This window comes from Haliaeetus albicilla, chromosome 21, assembly GCF_947461875.1.
Source record: "Haliaeetus albicilla chromosome 21, bHalAlb1.1, whole genome shotgun sequence".
Taxonomy (NCBI): domain Eukaryota; kingdom Metazoa; phylum Chordata; class Aves; order Accipitriformes; family Accipitridae; genus Haliaeetus; species Haliaeetus albicilla.
The window spans coordinates 19,736,839-19,754,972 of NC_091503.1; the positions used below are offsets into that span (position 1 = coordinate 19,736,839).

Here is an 18,134-nt window from a genome sequence, read left to right on the forward strand (position 1 = left end):
AAAATGCAAAGACCTCCAGATAGCAATAAAGAGGAAGAGCGAATAAATTAGGCAATGCTGAGAATAGGAAAGACAGCAACCCTCAGATAAGCTATAGATACTACATTTTCATTTGAATGTTAGCATGTTGCTAAGGAGATGGGCAGGAAGAGAATTTGGAAGGGAGTACCTACCTTAAGGAGCAGGGTGAGAGAAGCAGGTTGCCAGCTTCCCATCAGCTAGACTTCAGTTCAGAACTGAGGACAACATCCAAAATACAAGATGTTGCTGTTTATCCCAGTCCTCAACTCAAAAGCATCTGGGATATGTTCTGAGAATCCTAAGTAAGAGAGACTGAAGATCTGTAACATAATCTCAATTTTACACATATAGAAATTAAGATAGAGAGAACTGAAAAATTTGCTTCAAGTCACCCACCAGATCAGGAGATGTAGCAATGCCTTTCTTACCCAAATAAACCACCATGTTGAAACAAATCTAAATAGCTGCATTATTAAATTCTTGCAGGATTGGGTCCACAGACTGCAGCCATAGAAGCAGAGTTGTTCCATGGATACTCCACAGAGAGTCTCTGATACTAGACTGTGATACTTCTGCTAGAGGTAGAAATTAGTACCAAAAAGAAAGCAAACAGCAGCTACAATAAAAGCTGCTGAGCATTCCAAACTAATAATTTAAGCTCCCGTAAACACAATTCCTTCAAAATAAAGATGTTTAGAAACAGCAGTCTAGCAGCCCTAAGCATGCTAGCGCCATCACCAGAGAGCTTCATCCTCTGGGGAATTAGAAGTACTCATCTATGCTCCCTGCATTATAATCAGCCAATCTCGTTATGCCTTTCTGCTTCATAATTATAGATCTTATTAACGGAGATGAATTTGATAAAAAAATAGGCATTACAAATTGCACAGTTTTCAAAAGAAGAGGGAATCATTTAGTTTTGGATGCCAGTGAGAATGTTTCTTCATTTACCCCAATCGCCAACAACTCTGTTATTTTAATATCACTAAATTAGAGGATTTAATGAGAACGTCATTAGTGCAGACCATTTTTGAGAATTTCCAATGTAGAAAAACTCCAGCTAGCTAGAAATAACCAGTCAGATCTTAACCTTTTCTAGACAATGCTGACTTCAGGAGAGCTGTAAAAGTTCATACTGGTTGAGTGTCAGGCACAATCTAATACCCAACAACTTTTGGATAAACTGGAGCCTTTTCCATAAAGTTTTCTATTCTGAAAATGGCTAGTAATAGCAGGCTGCAGCTTTCAGTATTCATTATCTAGTAGTTCATCTACTTTAAACAATTGTCATTTATATTGAAAGCTAGAGCTAGTGTGTTTCATTTGTTCAGTTGAACTATGGTCGTCCAAGTGTCATATAACCTCTCAAAATTATTTCCCTGTAGTGTTTGTAGTTTGTACCTCACTGGCAGTTCTGATTTTGGGTTTTTTTGAAAGTGCCTTAAAAGAAACAGAGGGAGAATATCCACAGTTTCCAAACTCTTTATTGAAAGCGTAGTTTAGTCAGAAAGTTTAGATTTAGTTAATTACCACCTATCTACCCTCAAATTCCTTTTCAACTATTCTGTTTGTGTTAAGCAGGACAAGCAGGATGTTAATTATGACAGCAGGATGCCCTGGTGGCTAGAACATGTGGCCTGTTAGGTGCCACCGCTGCAACAGCACATCAAACAGCCCGTTTGTGCCCAGACAGGCCACAGCATTTGCCTACAATCTGTAGTAAGCTGGGAAGTTTAGAAGTACATAAGCTCCCAGTGCATGTACAAAACCAGGATTTGATTAGTGTCCAACAGCAAGGTGGGTTGGAACAGTTTATCAGGCCTATGAGAAGCAGGCCTTGTTCTGCTGGTTTTTTGCTATCATAGTTCTCCTTGAAGACAGTGAAAGCTATGACTGTGTCTGTGACAGTATAATCTCCCTGAACAACTCAAAGATTTCCACTTTGAGCCCGTGGGATGGAAAGGGATTATTTACATAGTGACAAACCAGTTGTTTTTAAACCTGCTAAGGAAATGAACTGGTAGAGCTGGGAACTGACTACAACTTGTGCTTGGGTCCCACTTTTGAAAATGAGTATCATACAAAGTCTTCATCCACAGAGAAAGGGTGATCAGGAACTGGGAAGTCTCTTAATGTCAGTTCTGAGTGACTACCTTTATTGTTACAGATAGTCCTGGCCGTGCCATGTATAATATTGAGATTATTCTGATATATAGTTACTATTTTCAGATACAGTTATGATTACTGGTATTTTAGTGTTAATGTAAGGAAAAGGTTAAGGAACTGTATTTGGTGTAAATGCAAGGCTTTGGTAGCAGGGGGAGTTGCAAGGGTGGTCTTTGTGCAAAGACCTGAAGGGCTGCCCTGTGCTGGATGCAGCCTTTTCCAGCTGGCTCAGCAACAGATTCACAACAGGTCAAAGCTGCACCCATCAGCAAAGTTGTTTGTGGTGCCTCAGTGAAAACATACTTAAGAAAGCACAAAAAATGCTGGAGAGGCACAGAAAGAGCGAACAAAAAGAGTAAGAAACAGCAGAGGGGACACCACTGTCAGAGGAAGAGGAGGAAGAGGTACTCCATAGTGCTGAAGCAGATATCCCCAACAGCCTGTGGAAAAGCCCATGGGGGAGAAGATGATTTTACTGACAGGAACTTCAGCCTGTGGAGAATACATGCCAGATCAGAGGAAAAGGGGGAGAAGGAAGGAATGGCAAGGAGAAAATCACTGTATACTGACTGTAATATCCCCCCTCATCCTCCCCTGCACCCTTCCAGGACAGGGCAGAGGAGTCAGGTGTAAAGGAGTGAAGTTGAGCATGGGAAAAGGGGGAGGAAAGGTGTTGTAATATTTGTCTGTCTCTGTTTCTCACTACCCAAATCTATTTTAATTGGCAATAAATTAAATTAATTTTCACCAAGTTGAGTCTGGTTTACCCTCAACAGTAACTGGTAAGCAATGCCCCTGCCTTTATCTTTACCCATAAGCTTTCTTGTGCCTGCTGTTCTTCCTATTTTCTCCCCCTGTCCTGCTGAGGAGGGGGGAGTAAGCAAGTGGCTGGCTAGGAGTTTGGTCCTTAGCTACAGTTAACCCACTACAGAAACACACAATTAAATCTCTTTAATCCCAGAAATCAGCAGGCATCTGTTACTTCAGCTCCAATCATTTCTGCATGTGTCTCTGAAAAGCTTTCATAATTCTTATTGTACCTTAAACACAAGATTGCTTTGATGAAAGCAGTCTTCTTTAGGTAAGACAAAGCATAATTTTCCCACTATCAAAAAGTCCTCCCTCAGTATACCACAGATAACTGCTACAGTTCATAGACAGTTAAGCAGTTTTGTTCAAGTGTTTGTGAATCCTGTTTCTTATATCAGATAACTTGAATGGTTGATAAATGAAATGAACTCAACCAAGCTCTACACTGTATGAAAAGAAGAAAATGAAACATTCATTTCTTAAAAGAAGGCACCACAAGAAATAACCAAATTACGGAATATTAATATTCAACTCCACTCTTCCTCTGTTTACAAGAGCTGGCTAGAAAATTTCTTGAAAAACAGGTTTCAAATGATAAATGCCAATTTGACAGAATATAATTGATGGAAGAATGCATCTATTCACTGAAATTGCTCAGCAGGAACCTTGTTCACCTGTCAGACTCTGCAGGCTGATGAATTTCTGCTAGATGGCTCCCCTGCTCCAGGGAAGATGAGGACTTCTGTCTGAAGCTTGTGAGCTTCAGACTTCCAGGTCACTGAGGCAGAGAGAATTCCTTCTGCAATGTCTGGAATGTAGCACCTTGAAATCACTTAACACAGATGCTGTACTGGACAAATAATAATAATAATACGTTATGGCCACAAAGGCACTCTAGATGCAAGCCGACCCTAGATAAAAATGTGTACTGCTTTGACATTTCAGGCCTAAATGGGTTCCTTAATGTGAAGAGTTTTATTAAGAAAAAGGGAGAACCTGCCTTGTGCCTGTATATCAGGGGATCCCACCATATACCACCTATGTTTTTAACCTCATGCAACTTCAAAAATCCTTGGAGACATACCGTTGTTATTTTATAATTGGAGCATTTTGCTTTGCTGCATCAGGATTCATCTTTCACTTGCTCTGGAAAAGACAGTACAATAGCATTTTAAAACCATATTCCATTAAGTTACACTGATGTAACCTCACTAACTTCAATAGGTATCGAAACTTCACAAATGGTTCTCCCTCTAATAACATTAAAAAATTAAAAGTAATTCTGTTGCCCTGAGTAATTTTAGTTAGAACTAATAGTTCTGATAATTTTACTAACTTTGATGGACTTTCAGATTCTTTTTTTCTGAGATATGAGTATAATATGACAGTAACTTTGAACCTGATTTCCCAAGGAAGTGAGACTTACACAACTGTACTGTGAGGCCTCCCCTTCCTAAACCTGTGTGTCCATTGCGCACTTCAGACTTCAGAGAGCTACACAGTTCTCAGAGACAGTAAATTCCTATACATCTTGTGAAAACTGATTGCTAGAGATGGATCAAAATTAGTGCTACCACTAAGGAAAAGCCAGTTGCAGTTCAGCCAGTTGGCCAATCACCATGGTTATAATGAACAGGCAATCAGCACACGATTATTTCAGCAACAGCATATGTTGCCACATTCTCAGCCAAACTGGCAAAAGACATGGGAAGGCGATGGAAGAACTACTTGAGCACTGAGGGTGGGAAGGACTGAGGAATGTGGGAGAAAAAAATAATTTTAAAAACTTAGTTCCACTGTTCACAGAACAACTTACTTTTAAAACTGTAGATTTTGCCTTGGATAAAGGAATGTATGAATCTCTTATGCAGAAGATGTATATGTACTTTAACACAAGCAATTCCTGCCTTTTAGTGTATATTTCTTTAAGTGATGATTTATTTATAATAAGATGCATTTTACTGGAGAGAAAAGAGCCTATGTTTCATTTGTGAATGAAATGGAAAGCAAGTTGTTCTGCTTTATAGTCCCAAGGAAATGTAAAGTGAGAGCTGTTGAAAAGGATTTTCAAACAGGAGAATGAACAGAAGTAGGTGTTGCATTCTTATTCTGGTAATGACAAAATGGACTAATGGCATCATCAATATGTGTATGTAAACTGAATTCATATGAACTCAACAGAATCACTAATTTTAGTAAACAAAGCTGGATTGTTTTTCATCTCCCAAAGTCTGTTCTTCAGCCTATCTGACAACTTGAAGACACTGAATGGTCTATTTAAAATCAAATAACTTTTGTGAAAAATAAAATTAAGTGTCTGGTATAAATCAGATAGCTAAGATTTTCCTCTGCTATTGCAAAAATGAAAGTATTACAGTCATGACTTTAATTTGTACATGCACACACAGGTATACCTACATACATAAAATATGATGTATATTACATTATTCTTTTTTTATTAGTCATATTTAGGCTCTTCATAGAAAAAAAGGCATGGAATCTCATGCTGAAGTAAATCTTTGGACTAACATGAATATTTAAGGCTGAGAACCTTGACAAGACCTGATTTCTACTTATACAATAATTCCATCAATAATTGCTGAATATTTAAAATCTTGTATGTTTGTATGTACTTGAGTCTTCATTTACTGATATTCAGAAAGCATTTTCAGAACCCTTAGTATCAAATGAGCTAATTTGAAATTACTGCATTACTCCCAGAGACTGATGATTTAGTGGAAGCAAGAAAACATATCACTGCCTGATTAAAGCAATACAGTAAAGGTATTACAATAAGAATGCTATTACAGTAAGAATCAAAGAATCACCATCTTAGTTCAGTCTTCCACATAAAATCTGGGGCAACCTCTGCTTTCAAAGATCTGCGTCTTCACTGTACAGGCCACTTCCAAAAGTTGTACATATGAGTAAAAAGGAAGTAAAATGAAGTCGTAAATGGTCATAAGCTGAAAATTTAATATGGTATTCCAAGCAAACAAGGTTATACAGACATCACTGAATCAAAGAAAGGTTGAAGTTGGCAGGGACTTCTGGAGGTCATCTGGTCCAACCCCCCTGCTCAAGCAGGGCCACCTAAGGCCAGTTGCCCAGGACCATGTCCATGCGGCTTTTGAGTACCTCCAAGGAGGGAAACTCCACAACTTCCCTGGCAACCTGTGCCAGTGCTTGTTCACCCCCACAGTGAAAAAGTGTTTCCTGATGTTCAGAGGGAACCTCTTGTGTTCCAGTTTGTGTCCACTGCCTCTGGTCCTGTCACTGGGCACCACTGAAAAGAGCCTGGCTCTGTCTTCTTTACATCTTCCCTTCAGGTATTTATACACATTGATAGGATCTCCCATGAACCTTCTCTTCTCTAGGTGAAACAGCCTCAGCTCTCTCAGCTTTTCCTCACAGGAGAGATGCTCCAGTTCCTTAAGCATCTTTGTGGCCCTTCACTGGACTCTCTCCAGTATGTCCATATCTTCCTTGTACTGGAGAGCCCAGAACTGGACCCAGCACTCCAGGTTTGGCCTCACCAGTGCCAAGCAGAGGGGAAGGATCACCTCCCTTGACTTGCTGGCAACACTCCTCCTAGTGCAGCCCAGGATACCATCAGCCTCCTTTGCCACAAAGACACACTGCTGCAGTTCCATAAATGCAGGCACCCACATACGAGCATTTGACCTCTCTGTCTCAGTGTATTTCATATGAACAATATTTGTCTATGCAATGCACCTTGATATCCAGCAATGACAGCTACTTTCCAAATGAAAAGTATACCTTAAAAAAAAACAGAGAAAAGAGAGAGAGAGAGACAGAAAAGACAACGCTTTAAATCAAAACTCGCCTATGCAATTCTCAGGTCCACCCTGAAGCTATGTAATTTGAAATATGGAGTACTTTCCAGGAGGAAAGCTACTTGCTGTAGCTAGTAAAGCAACTCTGGGTTGTCACAACAACTGTACATAGACAGATAAAATAAATCAAACTGACAAAATGCACTAATAAGAAAGTTCTGCAACAGTACAAGGACCGTTATGACTATTTCATTTAATTCAAACTGAATTATGCTCAATAAATAAAACATAGTGTGATGATAAAAAAAAAAGCTGTCTCCAAGCTACTTACAGCGTAAGTGGATTAGATTCTATGCATAATAGGCTAGTAAACATCAGACCCATAGAAACTGAGGAAAGAGAATTCCATTTCAAACACTGAAACAGTATGAAGTTGACAATTGCATAGAATTATTAGCCAAATGCTAGGCAGTCAGCCAGAAGGCTTCAACAAAAATTGCCTCAAGCAAGAGCAGCAAAGAAGGGGAGGAGTTAATGGTATAAAAAAAAAAAAAAAAAGAGGCAATTAAATTCACTCATGGGATGATATTTGTCACCAGAAAGGCCAGAATGACAGATGATTAAGATGTTGTTAACGGAAAAAAATCCAAAACCCAAAAGCTGATTTAAGATAAGAGGAAGTCAGTGAAATTAGCAGTTTAGTGACAAATACAAATCTAGAAAACTCCTGCATTAACAGCAAAGGGACAGCCATTTTATTCTGTTAGTCTGTTGTAATTCCCTTTAGAGTTCACTTGGATAATGAGCGATTAATGTCTGTGTGTATAAAACTAAAACTGTGTCCTAATTGGGTTTGGCTGAGCTAATTGCCTCTGATCAATAAAACTGACACATAGTATGCTTGTCCTTCAAGAATCTCACTCTGGGCCTCATTCCACTTCCCTCAAACCATGCTTCTGACATCCAGGGGAGCAGAAATTGGTCACGTTAATAGAAAATTGAAAGTAATACATAAGAACTTAAATAGAGCAGTAAGCACTGGGGAAATGTGTATTTTATTCGACTAAAACCCCCTTGTGCTTCACGACACATCCCATCCACTTGCAGCAGTTTCCTAGCATTTTTGCAGTCCCTTCTCTGCAAACAGCATTTCTGTTGCTTCACTTAAACCAGCACAGAGACACCAGTAGAGCCTCCTAGTGCTGACACAGTATACAGCAATAGAAGGGGAGTCCCTCTCGGAACACCTCCAAAAGACGTAGGCTTTGCTAAAGTTCTCCCCCCCGCCCCTGTAAGTGTAGCTACAGTCGCACCAGCGTTTTCTGGCACTGCAATCACAAGGAAAAACCACGACTTTTTCCTCAAACAAACCAATTATGCTTTATAGCCTAGGGGAACATCTAATCATATGATACGATGCCTACTCTAGTAAAATTATACACAAGAACAACAAAAAATAGCAGATGCAGACACAACATAGCTACTTAATACTACTCCAAATATTATTGTACAGCATTCATTCATACTTAATACATCTTTTTAATTTCCTTGACAACTGGGTCAAGATTAGTTATACAAGCTATGCAGTCTACACAAGTATGTCTTCTAATTCACAGGCTAAACCTGCCTGAAACAGGCAGCTGCTGTCTATAAGATCATGGGATCCTCCTCCCAAAGACACAGCAGCATGTCTTCTTCTGAAATCTATTGTTACAAAGTGCATCCCCTCAGATCATTTCAACAGTAGTGACAATGTAAGAGACATCGGAAACAGTGTAACCTAGTATTCTGCTAAGAGGCAGGGACATGAGGCTCTTGTCTCTGCTTTTTTTCTGAACATCGTCTGCATTGTCCATAAAAATACAGGCGAACCAGTGTAATGCAGATCTCCCCACCCTGCTTAACAAGGAGAAAGGAGCTTATGAAAGCAACACTGTGACTACATCAAATACCAGGTCGCCACTACATACTGAGCCTGATGCCATTCAAACCAGTAGCAGTTTTTAAGGTGTCCTTCTGAGACGAAATAAGCCATGATTTGTACTTAATACATTATCAGTAATATTTTGCTCATTTAAGATGCGTGCACTTCCAGAGAAATGAATACTAGCATATTTCTGTTTTTCTATACACAGCTGTGCCCTCTAGTGGAACTGGCTAATCCACTACATATTTTGTCCTTTTCTCAAAACCAGCACACTCAATCTGAACTACATTGAGTAGCTGGAGTTATGATCCTCACTTTCTTTTAGGAAGCTGTTGTATTAACTTCAAAAAATTTAATTGTACAGAAGTTTCAAGATACTGAGAGAATTCAAATTATAACATTTTATATAATGTCCTCATTTTTGAAGTATCTTTCCTATGATAGAAGAAAATCCTGGTTTGTGGTCTTTTAGATGATGTCAGAGATGAGGTCAATTCAACTAATTTGGTAAGAGACAATGAGCAGAAGTAGTCTGGAGCCATTGCGGATCTATTCCAATGATACTTTCTTAGCAAAAGCACATAAAAAAAGACAGAAAACTTCAGTAAGAGTAGAAAATATAGTTTCAGTCCCAACTTTCATTTGCAAGCTCACTGGTGGAGAAACAGCCAGAGCACATGATCTTATTATGCACTACCACACCTGACAGGCTTCAAGCAGCGGCAGGTTTAACATTTTGTCTTTGGTTGCCTCGCTGAGAACAGCAGCACTGAGGAAGGGATGGTCTTGGCTGACTATATGAAAAAAGGCAAAAAGATAAAAGACGAGGAATAAAGTGAAGGCAGAAAAGAGGATGTGGGGAAAGGAAAGATAGCAGAAGCCCATGTCTTGCATTCTAAGTTTTCAAGCTCTGCCACCTTCAGTGGTGACAGCAAAATTATTGTTCCCATCTCCATGACTGAACGCAGCCATGATGGAAGATTAAGAAAATACAAAGTCTGAATTTGGGTAGGTTTCAGGAAAGGAGAGGAACAGCAGCCATGTTGAGATGGTCACTCCTTTCAGGATGTGTTTTCCCACTACATCCAGTCAGGTATAACTACAGGCTGCCCCTGAAAATGTCTGTCCTCAGGTATGTGCTCCTGTCCCTTCCCCAATATCAGATTCAGCAATTAAGATCCTGCAGAAGGGATCTGTTCAGCTTCCTAACTCTGCTAAGCCACCAATTCCCTCCACCCCCAATTTTTCCCTACAGATGAGAAAGGTAGCAATTAATCGTGTGTTCAATCACCAGATATGATGTAAGGAGACTGGGAGGTTCACAGAATTTCACCATTATTTATCTTTATCACTATGATGTGCCCCCCTCCAATGTCTCATAGGAACAGTGAAACTGAAGTAACATAATGCTTTGATTTTATTGTACTCCAGTTAAGTCTCATTTACAACACACCTATCTGGGCTCATCAGTTCCAACTCCATTCTATTTTTTTAATCACTATCTTAGTGTAGGGTACTATACATACAAACTTTTAGTTTGGACTAAGCCAATCTTCAAATTTTCTCCAGAAAAATATTAAATATAGAATTATAAATATCTTTCTTTCATGCTATCAGAAAGATGGTTCATCAAAAAGTTAACATCTAAAACAGGTCTTTGAACCTATATTAATCTGGAGATTAAGTCCCATACCTGTTCTTGTGTGAAGCGAATTAAGAATATTTTTACTTGTGGGACAGAAATTATTCTTCCAGTTCTCACTAGGATTGGCAATGATCGCTGTCCATATCTTCTTGTGCTAGCTTCCCGGAAAAGTAAACAAAAAACCCCAAACCAACTTGCTTTATTGAGATAAAAAGATATTCTCTATTCATATAACAGAAAAGCTTTGTGTCGGCTGCAGAGACTTTATTACATCACTAAAGCCCAAAGAGTTAGTACAGGTAAGATCAGAAATTAACTCTTATTAGGAAGCTATAAAATTTAATTTGGAAAAGGGAGCTCTCAGAAGCTGCTAGAAATGGTAATGAGGCCTCAAGATTTGTGAGACTATGACAAGACAGCTCTTACGATGTAATGCTCAAATTTAGTTTCCACTTATATCATATGACCCTGTTGAACCTTTGGGCACATGAAACTCTCCGATAGATACCAACCTTTCTTTTCAGCATGCAGTGGAATTCCTGCAAGAAATGCTGCAACACACCTTAACACACTTTCATTGTAGCCTTTATCAATTAAAACGGTAGTAGTAGCATTTTAGAATTAAAGTTCATCTCAGATATTTCTAACATTTAAGCTTTATATCAGTACAGAACTAGCTAGAAAAATAAACAATGTATACAGTTCAAGAGCTAATGTCCACTAGTCAACTTTTAATCATATTCTACAGTTTTAAAATAAAAATTTAAGAAATTTGCACCCAAAACCTAAAAATAAAGAGAGATTGTTAAACCATGCTTATGGTTTAACCATAAGCCATCCCTCCCATATTTTTATTTCTCCCCACCTATCCCACTGCATGCGTGACAATGATGTCAGAAGGTTAAAGCAAGTACTGTATCATTTGACACAAGTTGCTTCTAGGGACCCCCATTCATCAACACTTCAGTAAACTTCCCTTGCCTTGTGTCAGAGCCCTGAGGGCACTTAATGGCCCTCACTAACCTCACCTGTGGCTTCCATCCACACCCTCTAACCATGGGCCCGGGAACCCCTCCTGAGCTTAGACCTGGGCGTTCAGTCTCTGCTTGAGCTTTGTTGTAGGGGTGCTGGTCTCCAGCACTGCCCTGCCTGACACCTTAAACCATTTACAATTGCATGCACGAGTTTTTGATGTGGGAAGTGGAACTTGGATTCAAATTCACAACACATATTTCTGAAAAAGAAGCAGAGGAGCTGGTATTTGGTTCTGATGCAAAAGTCTGAGCTTTGCTGCCTGCTTTAACTGAATGGATGTTGTGTGTTATTTTGCACCACTTGCATTATTTTGAACAAAATTGAAAATGGACCAAGAATGAGAGTAAAAGTGTTTAATGAGAGCAGAATTCAGTTCCACTTCAAACATTCAAAATTATATGAAGGCAAAACCAGTTTCTACCAGCAAGACTGTGGAGGACAAAATTACTTCCACAAACCTGAGAAATTTTGAAGGGCCAAGAGTTCTGTTTACTACTTCAAGTCAGTTTGGAAATGTCATATTGAAGGCTATCAAGTTAACTGCGCTCAAAAGCAGAGATCAAGACATAGACCAGATAGACACCTAAACGAACTAAATTTCATGTCAGATCAGCAGAATGGGCAAGTATTTAAACCCACCTTTCACTGCAGAGCTTAATGGGCATAAGCCTAGTCTCTTTGCAGTATCACTCCCTCACAGCAGTCTTAATGTAAAGTCAATCTAAATCAGGGTCACTAAAGCCTAGGAAAAGGTGGAATAATGCAAAACCAGGACTAGGGGTGACTTTGGGCTGCTTAACCTGTTACAGAAATGTAGCCTAACTTATGTCTCTAAGGGCTGCTGATCTAGAAAAGTAAAGAAATCTTCATTTTGTTGCAGAGACCAGTATAGCCACTTACAGAACACTTGCTTAAGATTTTACCTGTGCTAGTATCGGAGAAGCAGAAGAATAAACTAGGAGCTCCTGGCTCAAATTCCGTCATAATTAATATCAAATAACCAGCTGTGAACTACTTTACTACTAAATGAGCAGAACAGGTCATTGATATTAAAAAGTTACTTAGCATTAATTTTATCTCTGGAAAACTTGATCCAAAGCCCCTGACAGAATTTAGGTGTCATTGTGTTGAATTAACACCTGAAGGATCTGTTCCTGTCTCAAAAGCTTGCCTTGCTGTCTGAAAAGGTAATAATCCATGTTGGGTCAAGCAGATGAACAGTTGTCATGCCACATAAACGCTGTGTGTTAAATTAATTGCTATTGTACATTAATATTAATTAACTAGTAAAAATATGTAACTTGTGTAGGGCTCTGAATGAAGCCATGTAATTCAGCTTCAGTGATGGAAATGCTATAGCTCTGCACTTTCTGGACAAACTGGGGAACGTCCAGATCAGACCAACAAGAATAAGAAGTTTGGAAAGTGACAACAAGGAGAAAAAAAAAAAGAATGAGGCTTACTCATTCTAGAAACAATAAATAAGATCAAGCTAAACATGTGACCTGATAAGGAGTTTGCAGAATCTCCTTCATTTTAAGTTCCTAAGAACCAGTTAAACAAAACTCTACATAGTGCATTTATAATTCACCACGGCCCTTGACCATAGCATGTGCTTTTAGAAGTCTCTTCCACTCCTGCATTTCTAGGATTACTGTGACTGTTAACACTATCTCAACACATTTCTTTTCCCAGATTCTACACAGACATGGCAATGAAATTGTACAAGACAGCAGTCTTTGAATAGTTCTTTTAATTGCAAAAGAAGCAATGGAGTCTAAAAGCGTATACTCACTGTGAATTATTAGAGCCACTGCTGACAAAAACATTCACAAGAAAATTGAAAATATGTAACACAGAAGAAATTCATATATCTTTTCAAAGGAAAGGTGAAAATTAAAGGTTAAGACTACTACTTTGTTTTCTGAAAACTTTAATTCCTATAACATATATATTACCTAAGGCCAGATTGCACAGCTTTTCTCAGCATTTGTAATGCATGTCTCTGAATACATCAGAAAAAACTTGTTGATTCACGTCCTTCCCCTCTTAGTCTGGAGAGCTAACCATCCAGGGAAGTGGAAAGTTGCTACTTTCAGATATCATTGTTGGGCCAAGCAAGAGAAAAATACTGTCTAAATGTCATATGCTCTTTTACAGAACTTCATATGCAGTCTGCCATGGAAACAGTCTTTCTGACCTCAAGATGAGGTGAGATACATCAATTTCAATGCTTGAAATGATCAACCCAATCATTTTTCTTTTAGCAGGCATTTAACTTTTACCATGTATTAAGGCCACAGAGCAATACTGGTTTTCAATAAGCCACATCAGAAACAACCTATAGGTCCCATATTATTCTAAAAGCACACAAGCAGAGAGCGAATGGGATTATGGTGCCAATTTTCCAGTTGACTGGATGTAGCTCAAACCACTCTGAGTATACTTCTGCAGTATCAGATGACACACCCAACAGTCCCCCTCTGTGTACATTCTCCTTGTAACAATTTCAGTGCTCTCTGCTTTTTGGGAACTTTTAACCAAAATTAATTGGACAACAATAAAATGCTTTGACTTTAAATCTCAGTGCTTTATGTAAACAGTGAAGTCTCAATTAAATGGAAATTTAAGATTTCCCAGATTCATCTAAATCCTGGGTCCATGTTCCTCAAATATTAACTGAAAACACACAGGGTGGGAGACTCTTCCTATTACTGTGACTGTAAATACAGTCATCCAGAAAGACCAGCCAGTTGTTCTAAAAAGGTCTGATTCCATAAACTCTCTCAAGATTAGTTGCATGACTCATACCAGTTATTATCTGAACAGATAGTACCTCGAAGCTTAATTAAAACTTTTCACTTACATTATTTACTATTTGTAGTAACAGCCACCCCCACCCCCCCCCCCGCGCACCTTTTTTTGTCATTGTTTTTAAGAATCACTAATATGTATACAAGCCTGGCAGTCTCCAAAGAAACCAGCAGTGGGCCACACAGACAAACTTACAGTTCGACTACCTGCTTTGCAAGGACTTTTAAGCATTATCATCTATCCTTTACTCCAAGAACCCAGCAATCCTAGGGAGACCCGGCGGTTTTGCTTTCCATACTTCTAGGATTTTGTTGCAAAACCCGATTCCCCGAGTTCACTCCTACGCTACTATCGCTGATGTCAAAATCATTAAGGTCAGTGTCCCAACCTGCCAAGGAGCTTACTGCGGTCTGTTAAAAGGCCTCTAGCTGCAACTTCAGGGATCCACGCGCTTACTCAAAATCTATCCTTGAAACGGCCCGGGCTTTAACCGCAGCTCTGCCCGGCATTACTCGCACACCGGGAAAAGAAAACAAGGGACCTAGCTGCCCCTCAGCAGCTCCCCGACGCCCCCGACTTTCTGAGGTAACTCGCGCCCTTACGCGCCGCGCCCCCGCGAGGCCCCCGCCGGAAAAGAGAGGGCGGGCCTTCCGCTGGGCGCGAGGGCGGCGATTAACCATCGCAGGCTGGCCGCCGCGCCCGGCACCGCCCGCGGGCTGAGGGGGAGAGGGAGGAGCTAGGCCCCTCCCCTCCGTCCCGCCCCTCCCCTCCGTCCCGGCGCTGGCCTCCGCAGCCGGAGAAAGCCGGGACGATGTTGGAGACGCTGCGGGAGCGGCTGCTGAGCGTCCAGCAGGACCTCACCGCCGGGTGGGTAGCGCTCCGGGCCTGGCCCGGCACCGCGGGACTAGCGGGGGGCTTGGGGGGGAACGGGAGAGGGACCCGCAACCGGGCGGGGAGGGGGAAGCAGGTGACCGGAGGCCGGGGGGGGGGGGAGGCGGGGACTGGCCTGGCGGGCGGGAGGGAGGAAGAGGAGGAGATGGCGGAGGCGGGACACCCCGGGGGGGTTCGTCCTTCCCTCACAGCGGCGGCTCGGCGGTGGCTGTGCTCTCTCCGGGGCCGGGGCGGGCTGGGAACGCGGCTCCTGGGTGTAATCTGCCCCCCCTTCCACACACACACAGAGACTGCTTCCCGCCTCGGTTGAGGGGCTCATGGCGGGCTAGCGAGCCCCGGCAGCTGCGTGGTAGCCCGCAGCTGCAGTCGGGAGTTGAGGAGAGGAGGTGCCTTGGTGTTGGGGAGGCAGCTGCGGTCGGGGGAAAGAAGGGCTGCTGTTCTGAGAGAATGAGGAAGATGTGAATGGGGTCAATTAACGCGCTTGAATTTTTTATGAAGTAACTGACCTTCAGGGTTTTATGGATTAGCGTAATTGCTTAAAGAGCATTGCTGTACTCCGTTTGGCAGATGAAAAGCGTTTCTTTCCTTGGAAGATAAGTTACTGGCACTTGGGGAAAAGAAGTGCAGGATAAGTGCAAGGAGCAACCCCTTGCTTACATTAAAAAGTAGAAGGATATCTTTCGTACGTTGCCTCACAAGGTTTTTTTAGGTAGGCTCTGTATCAATGCTATTTTTAATACAAGCAGGTGGTCCAAATGAGTGTTGCTGGAAGTCGGTGGATAGCTGGAGAACAAGGTCGTGCCTGTGCTGCAAAACATTTGCTTCATAATGAGCCACAGGAGAGTATCGTGTTGTAATCAATTACTTTTTAAAACTACGTGGTCTTTGGCTATGTTGAGGCTGCCTTGTAATACCCCTATGGTGAAAATTTATATATAGTGATAGATGTCTGTGTATTCCAGAAACTTAAAATAAATAGTTTATAATGACTTACTTGCTAAAATATCTACATTTTGACCCATTTACCTGCAAGCAATCTTTTGCAGGAGGAGGAAAAAAAAAAAAACCCAAACCCCAACAGAACAGTGAGCTGTGTTTATCTGTGCTCGGGCAGTAGTTTGTGTGCTTCTGCCAGCTTGAGCGATGTGTCTCACACTACCTCTACTTTGTACAGAAACACTGCTGAAAGGAAGTTGATATTGTGTAGTCTAGTGATAAATACTTTAACCTTTACTTCTGACTGCCTGGCAGATACTCCAGTAAGAGAACCAGTAGTGACCCAGCATTTCCTTCTATCCCTGTATACAGAGGAGTGCTGCTCTTACAGGCTGGGGTACATACTGGGGAACATGACAGAGAAGAAGAGCAAATTGCAGATCTTTTCTGCAACAATTGTGGTCTTCCTCAGTGTGCTGTGGTTGTTGCTACTTGGCTTGACTTATTAACAGCTTTCTAAACAGGGAGTGGACACCTGCCTTAACATGTATTTTCTCAAATTGTCAACCACCTATTTTGCTATAGAGCTTTGAATGTCTTTGAGTTGCTGGAAATTGGTGGTGGTCAAGACTGGGGGAGTGACTGGGCTCACCCTAGAAGCAGCCTGAATATTTGTATGTTAGGGTGTTTCTTAGTCACTGGGTCACTCAGGATTATGTATGTCTGTGTCATGTCTGGAGGATATCTTTGGAGCTCATAGCTCATTTCCATCTTGCTTGTGTCTGTGTGTCCTTTATTTCTTCCTAACCCTTGCTGTTCTGGACAGCTGGGACTCCAAAGGGCATAGAGGCTGGGGACATCCATCATCTTGGTGGTCAGAGAATAGCAGACGGTTTTGGTTCTCACTCTGCCATGCCAACTTGACTAGCATATATGGGTTGTCTGAAAAAGAGTAAAGAGTGGAAAAGAGGTGTGTGGGGTGTCATTTGTTGTCAGTTAGGGTTTTAGGGTTGGTTTGTTTGTTTGTTTGTTGGTTTTTTTTTAGGAGCAAGGTACTAGTTTAGTTTGAAACTGGCCATAGGTGAAACAAACCTCAGATATGCTCAGCAGCAGTGCATTGTGGTGATGCTGCTGGAGATTCTGATAGCTGGCAGAAGAAAGTTGTGCTTGTACTAGTTTTGTGTTGACAGACTTATGGCAAGTGGGTACAAATATCTCTGTGTGACTGTCATGCTTTTCCTTAGCACGTATGCCTTCTTGTAAAGGGTGTTCTTCAGGATTAGATTGATTATTTCTATGCAGATCTTTAATACCTGTCTGCTAAGGGAACGGTATCAAGAGCTGGATGACTTGGATATATAGCTCCCATTAAGCTTTTTGTACCCAATTGCTTGACGCACTTGTAGAAAAATCATAATTTAGAAGCAGTGTGGGTGGAAATAATTTTGTATGACAATCTCCACAAAACTAAGTGAAATTTGATTCATTTGTGAAATAAGCTGAAATAAAATTAAGTATAATAGGCTGGAATTAACACATTATGTGTTCAAAGAAGTTGTTCTCTGTTTTTGATGTTGGAAATGTCTGATGGTTTGTGTTTTGATTTATAGGTTGAAGACTTTGGGTGACAAATCAAGAGAAGCAAAAAAAAGCAGGCAGAGGTACTTCCGAACATCTTAATGTATAGCATTGATCTAGGATGTTCTTGTTAACGAAAAATTTGAAAGTGACTCATATATGATCCAGTTACAAAAACATTTGCATATAATTTTACAGAATATTCTTTTGATAACAGAAAACCTTAAACCTAATATTGAAATACTTCACTTAATGGAACCTTGATTGATAGGCCTAAAGAATTTCTGATGGCCATCAATCAATTTATAAATGACTGTTTAAATTACATGAGTATTCAGTGTTATTGTACAACTTTATACAAGATTTAAGTTGCAGTACAGATGCAGAAACGTAATTGTTTACAATCTCTGTAAATATCATGTACTAAAATTGTAAGTCAGGTTTTTTTAGTGTAACAGAAATATGAGCCTTTTTATTGTGGAAAATGTATGTATAATGTAGTACTTTATCTGTT

The 18,134-nt window shown here is 40.6% G+C and overlaps 1 protein-coding gene and 1 long non-coding RNA gene across 4 annotated transcripts in view; one reads left to right on the plus strand and one right to left on the minus strand.

Annotated features, from left to right (window-relative positions):
- Positions 1-14,775, minus strand: part of LOC138690331 (uncharacterized) — a 76,240-nt gene extending 61,465 nt beyond the window's left edge. For both annotated transcript variants that reach the window (XR_011329169.1, XR_011329168.1), the window contains exon 1: positions 14,604-14,775. This is a non-coding gene — a long non-coding RNA (uncharacterized lncRNA). The remainder of the gene's footprint in view (positions 1-14,603) is intronic.
- A 165-nt stretch (positions 14,776-14,940) lies between these two features.
- Positions 14,941-18,134, plus strand: part of DTNBP1 (dystrobrevin binding protein 1) — a 69,987-nt gene continuing 66,793 nt past the window's right edge. For both annotated transcript variants that reach the window (XM_069809168.1, XM_069809169.1), the window contains exons 1-2: positions 14,941-15,082; positions 17,653-17,703. In XM_069809168.1, the coding sequence (XP_069665269.1) occupies positions 15,027-15,082; positions 17,653-17,703 (107 nt within the window). In that variant the 5' untranslated portion in view covers positions 14,941-15,026. The remainder of the gene's footprint in view (positions 15,083-17,652; positions 17,704-18,134) is intronic.